Source organism: Talpa occidentalis, unplaced genomic scaffold (genome assembly GCF_014898055.3).
Source record: "Talpa occidentalis isolate TD23 unplaced genomic scaffold, MPIMG_talOcc4v2.1 talOcc4.2, whole genome shotgun sequence".
Lineage (NCBI taxonomy): Eukaryota > Metazoa > Chordata > Mammalia > Eulipotyphla > Talpidae > Talpa > Talpa occidentalis.
Genome location: NW_023602073.1, coordinates 46,220,298 through 46,226,297, shown reverse-complemented (window position 1 = coordinate 46,226,297; position 6,000 = coordinate 46,220,298). Strand labels below are relative to the sequence as shown.

General features: G+C 46.9%; 1 protein-coding gene across 1 annotated transcript in view; it reads left to right on the top strand.

The window, feature by feature from the left end:
- Positions 1-1,726: 1,726 nt before the first annotated feature.
- LOC119251319 (class I histocompatibility antigen, Gogo-OKO alpha chain-like) overlaps positions 1,727-6,000 on the top strand; it is a 118,048-nt gene continuing 113,774 nt past the window's right edge. Inside the window, exon 1 of the mRNA XM_054698632.1 lies at positions 1,727-1,931. Within this exon, the coding sequence (XP_054554607.1) occupies positions 1,802-1,931 (130 nt within the window). The 5' untranslated portion in view covers positions 1,727-1,801. The remainder of the gene's footprint in view (positions 1,932-6,000) is intronic.

Here is a 6,000-nt window from a genome sequence, read left to right as displayed (position 1 = left end):
GGGGCTCCTGGTGCCTGAGACAGTGTCCAGGGGCTGAGGGCTATGAGCTGAAATGGACTCACACTGGGCTGTAAGGTCCCAGCACAGGGAGGCCCTCTGGAACCCAGGTCATGGCCCAGGGCTGCCCCCACAGGCCTTGTGCTCCCCCTCTCTGGGCTCCTTGATTCTCCCTGTCACCCCAGCATAAGAGAGCTTTGCTCTGAAAGAGGGGAATCCCTTCATCACCACTCCCCTCTTCCTTTCCTGTCTTCACCTTGAATGTGAGTCACCCCACACCTGCAGTGCGCAGATGCCTTTAACTTCAGTACAGTTACTGGTCAGTTACAGAGCTGTCAGCACAGAACCAGCAGATCCCGCACCCCCACACTCATGTCTCCCAGGGAGTCACTGCTGGATGATAACACAGACTCTACAGCCAGAGCCCCTGGGCCTCTCCCACACAGACCACCCCTTCCACCCAGTGTCCCCTGAGCTGACCCTTCCCTGCCCTCACCCTCTCTGGCTCCTCACCCCCTCCCTGCATCTGGCCTCCCTCCCCTAAAGCCCCTATTTCCTCCTCTCCTCTCTCCTCCAGGAGCCTCCCCTCTTGCTAGCCCATGACCCTGGGGGTCTCTCCTCCTGCCCCTCTACAGCAACTCCTAGGAATGAAGAGTTTAGAGTTGATTCCCTGGGGAAGGAGCCTTCAACCCTGGAGTTGAAGGCATTAGGGGCTCCATCGTAGAGGTGGAAGAGTCCTAGGGCAAGTTAGGGATGATTAGGCAGCCTCAAGGCAGTGCAGGGACTCCAGGAGGGTTAAGAAAGTTTCCAGAGATAAGGACAACAGATTCCAAAGGGCATCATCAGACACCCCAGGACTAGGGGCAACAGGACATTCTTGGACAAGGAGGATAAAGAAAAAAGATAAGGGCTGGGACACAGACACTCAGTTCTGGGCACAGAGACATTCAGGCAGGGAGTGAGACCAGGGAGAACTAACCAATCACAAAGAGCCTGGTGGGGCTTTAGAGTAATCAGGGCAAGAAGGTCTATATTCCCAGATACCCAACCCACTTGGGCTTCCTTGCCCCTCCCTGGCCTGGTTCCACCGGCCTGGGAGTCCCACTTTATTTCTGTTCCTTTTCTCCTCGATAAGCTTTTTATTTCTCTAAACAAACCTGCCTCTTCTCCTTGCTTGCCTGAGTGTCCCAAGTTCCTGCTGTGGCTTTGTGAGACCCCAGCCCGTGGGGGTCTAGCGGCTGGGGCTCAGTGCTGCCCCTGCAGCCTGGGATCATCCCTGGCGGGAGACGGGGCCTGAGAACCTGCAATTCCCGTATCATTACCTTAAGGCCTTTAGATTTTATGGGGATGTGAGCTAGCATTGAGAGGGACAGATTTTCTGGGGTCTCAGGCTTCCCCGAGACCTTTAAGTCTTTTCTGCTTCACGCCTTAACTTTTTTAGATCAGCCCAGGGCGTGGAGTGGATGCTCCATGGAGCCACAAGATCCACCTTCCTCCTTTTCTGCCCCCTCCCGGGAGGCGGGTGTGAGGGCAGGTCAGAATCTGGGAACAGTCAGGGGATCTACATGGAGGCGAAGAAACGCTAAGAGTAAGTCCCCCACAATGTACAATTAATAAGGAGAAAAAGCGGCAGGTCCCTGTGAGAACCGGGACAGGAAAGATAAATTGGCGAAGCCGGCCTGAGAGAGGGAAGTTGCGGTAACAGGATGCGAAGAGGGAAACAGCAGAACCTGCGCCCCTGCCCCACCCATGACACCGGCTCCCTCCACCTGCAGAAAGAAGAAAACAAAAACAAACTAGCAGGATGGAGAGCAGAAAGCAACTGCTGCAGGCGCCACGCCCTGCGGCCAGGAAGCTTGGGGGTCCGCACCCAAACCGCCTAGGTGGTGAGGGTCGGGCACTGGGTAATAAAAGATTCAGCGCATCAGAGGCAGGTATGGACCCCGCGGAGACCCGCAAACAGCCAAGGGCAGCCGGGAGCGCGGGAAGCCCTGGCGGATGTCGCTGCCCAGGTCCCCGCCCGCGACCTGAGGCTGTGGGGAGACGCGGAGCCGGCACTGTGGTGAGTCTCCGGAGCGGGGTTCAGGGCGCACAGCCCATGCCTGCGGGGACAGACAGCAGCGCCCCCATCCCGGGTCAGGGATGGACAGGCCCGGCCAGTCTGGTCCTGGCAGCGGGGTCGGTGCAAACCGCAGGTCTCGTCCAGACTCAGCAGGAGTGAGATGCCTGCACAGCTGTTAGGGCGGAGGGTTGAAATTTAGGAAGTTTAAAGTAAATGGAGCTTTATATATTTTTCCCGTGGGGGCAACTTGCTCTCTAGAGTCCCCTTTTTTGTTTTATAAGTTGTGTTTTAAGGAGCCTGTTGGCTCCTTTAACTGTAGTTTGCCCTGCTGGGTGAGAAGGGCACCAGACACATGTTGAATATTCCACACTAGCAGGAAAGAGTTATAAGGTTTTGGAGATGTAAGCAGGTCCATTACTAGTTGTTTGTTTGATTTTTAAGATTTATTTATTTATGCATACAAGAACTAGGTCCAGGCCAGAGGACTCACCAGAGACAGAGTGGGGAACAGAATAGGCAGATCCACTGAAATACACTGCTGAGGGGGCAGCGGGGGAGTCAGGAGACGTCTGCTGCGCCATGTGGGTAGCTCCCTGGCTGGGGATCGAACTCGTGCAGCAGTGGCTGCAGACAGCTTCATAGGTTGTCTTAAGCCCTTGTGATGCCAGGGAGGCCCTCCATTATCACTTAAAAAAACTCTTTTTATCTGCCATTGCAGCGATGGGAATCCCATCACGAATGAAAATTGATAATGGATCATGTTTTTTTTGACATGTTTACCAGTTTACCCTGTTTGGGCCAAGGCTTGAATTAATGCAGAATAGGTGTCTTTAGAGACATGAATGTAACATCTATTTGTCAAATATCATTACATTTCAGACCTGGAGCTTCTGTATTATTTCTACCTTTTGTAGCAGTGGTTAGAAGAGCCAATGGATTGTTAATTTGGAATTTGGTTATGATGCCCTGTCCCCATAGAGGAAATACTCAGGAAGACTAAAATTTAATGTGTTATGTATTTTTATCAATATACCCAGATTGATCCAATTTGTTTTTACAAGGAAAACATTTTATTGGCTGTCTTAGTGTTACAGGGCAACCCCAATATAAAATGGGTTGCCTGACTGTGGTCCTCACCCATGCGATTAAAGGGGATTAATTAATACTCAACTGCAGGGTCTAGCCTGGTCATTCAGCGGTTGAGCACTGGGCTGCGAAGCTGCACGCAGCCTCTGCAGTGCTGGTTCTATCCCCCACCACAAGCAAGGGTCCCACATGGTGAGCTGACTCTCCTGCTGCGCCCACTGCACCCCTCAGCAGTGTGTTTCATCAGGCTGTCTGTTCTGCCTCCCCGCTCTGGCTCTGGTGAATTCTCTCACCCTCTTGCTTCTGACTGTACCCAGTGCTTGTATAAATGAATAAATAAATCTAAAAAAAAAAAACCTCAACTATAGGCACACTCAAAAGGTTAATAAAATGTTTATTTACAAAGGAAAGGGAAAATGAAGAAATGAGTAATTCGGGGGGGGGGGGAAAGAGGGAGATGAACTCATGAATCTTTCCTACTCATTCCACTAACCTGGATCCTGGTGGAATCGCCATGGCATGCTGAAAACTGGCCAAGAGCCAAGACCCCTGAAGCCAGGGGTCCCCCCCCCCAGGCCCACATGTCTGATTTTATACCAAACCTGGCAGCTTAACTCTGCCCTCAGGTCCCAGCAACCCTCCCTTTGGTGATGATGGGATTTGTCTTTCCCAATGTCTTTATGTTTTGGTCTGGAGTGGAGTCCACAAAGCCTGTATGAATTTGCTCAGGACATGCTTTCCCCCGAACATTAGGAGTCCTTCTAAGACAAAGACTTTAATATTTTTTTAATAGAATTTATTTTTATTATTTTTATATTAATTTTTAAATTTTTTTACATCATTGTTCGTTTTAAAACAATATTTGCTTCCCCCCCACCCCGTGTAGTCCCCATAGAGTTTCCTTCACCAGTGCACCCTTGACCATCACCTCAGTCCCCTGTGCTCCCCCCTCCTTCCCTCTGATCCCTCTCCCTCCTCCTCCCTGCAGGATGTCTAAAGACTTTAATATTTTAGAATTTTTGGTATCAAGGAAGTTGTCTAGGATTAACAAACTTGCAGATTTTATAAAATAGTTAATTACTCAGTGATAAGGATTTTTAAGAATAGAGCTATTACTTTGACAAGGCTCAGCAATGCTGATGGGAAAAGATTTTGAGCACCTAACATTTTTTTCAGATCCCTCTCTCAGACCTTCAACACTTTCTTTTGCTTTCCTATTTTTTTTACCATTTCATTTTAAGGCTAGCCATTTTAACACTCAGTGTTTTCCAATATCTTCACCATATCCATTTCAAATACATTCCTTAACTCACTTTATTTACATTTAGAGTTATGACATCCCATTTTTTTATTTCTAGATTGGAAGGCATTGTAAGAGCTGTTATGCTATCATTCCTTTGTACTGGTGTTACAGGGCACAGAGAGGGGCCCCCCTGAATCCCCAAACCTGCCTACTCTAAATAGGTTCTGCCATCCACCGCATCAGGACAAAACATAGAAGACCTTTAATGGAAAGAAACTTTAATACAATTAGAGAAAAATACAGAAAAGACAAAGAATATAGTCTAAATCAAGCAGCCAGAGTTACCCATCCCTCGTGGGTAAAAGTCCACCCAAACAGGATTGGCCCAGAGCAAGGCCTGAAAACCTGCCACAAGTCTAAAGCAACTTCCAGTGTGGACTCAGAGAAAAGGATCAGAAACAACCAGACAAGTCTGGGAGTAAAAGAGCAAAATCAAAATCAAGGTAGAAGCTGCCGTTGTCACCACCCCATGGGCCTCTCACCCACATCTGTGTCACCCAGTCCACGACCAAAAGGCAAACTCAGTTTCTTCATGTGTCTCTCTGCTCCATACGCCTCCTCCAGGTCTCCTTCTGGCTCCATCCTGCTTCCTTCCTTCCTCAGTCTCCTCTGCAGCTTCTTCTCTTCTGCTCAGCAACACCCTCCCTTGGGTGGGGCGGGGAACCTGGAACCTCCCCTTTCCTGGGGACCACCCTGTTACCCTGGATAACTCATACATAAACACGTTTTAATTGGGTTAATTTGTTTATGTGAGATGACATTAAATTTTAGTTTTCTTATAATAAGAGCAAAAAGGAAACCTGAAGGCTCAATGATTTTAGAGAAAGTGATTTTAATTATTTAACAAATTCTCATTGTTAAACTTAGGAAAACCTTAGTTTTATAAATTTGGCCACCATTTAAATAATGACAAAAGAACAAATTTAAGAGAGAGATACCAATTGTAGCTGCCACTTTTTCTTAGGACTGGAATTTTAAACTAATTCCAGAGCTGATAATTGTAATAATCCCATAAACAAACTTTCTTTCTTAGTCACGCACTAGATAGATTGATGAAAAACAAGAAAAATCAGAGAGACTTAATATCATATACATTTCCTACATACATGTGAGGAACTCAGTTCTGCTAAGTAACTTGCCCATGAAGCTATTGATGTCATCTTGAAATTTTTGCTAGGACAAGGGGAGAGAAGTCAATTGGGGCTTTTCCTGGAAAAGAATTGTATTAAGAGAAGTTTAGGTATAATCATCAAAATGCAAACATCTTTTTTGATGTAGACTAGGTCAATTACTCTTTTTTTTTTCCTGAGTACTATGCACTTCCTTTTTAAAATAAAGACATTGAAAAATAAAGTACTGATACTTAATATTATAAACATAAGGCATGCATGCTTCAAATCCACCATTGAGTTTTGAACTAGTTTTTGATTGCCAAAATTTTGGATTGTGATCTCAGAATTGGGGACTTTTTATTAGAATTTATATAGGCACCATTTATAATTAACTATGTGGAGGTATAAGACAGTGATAGACACAGATTTTTTGATTCTCA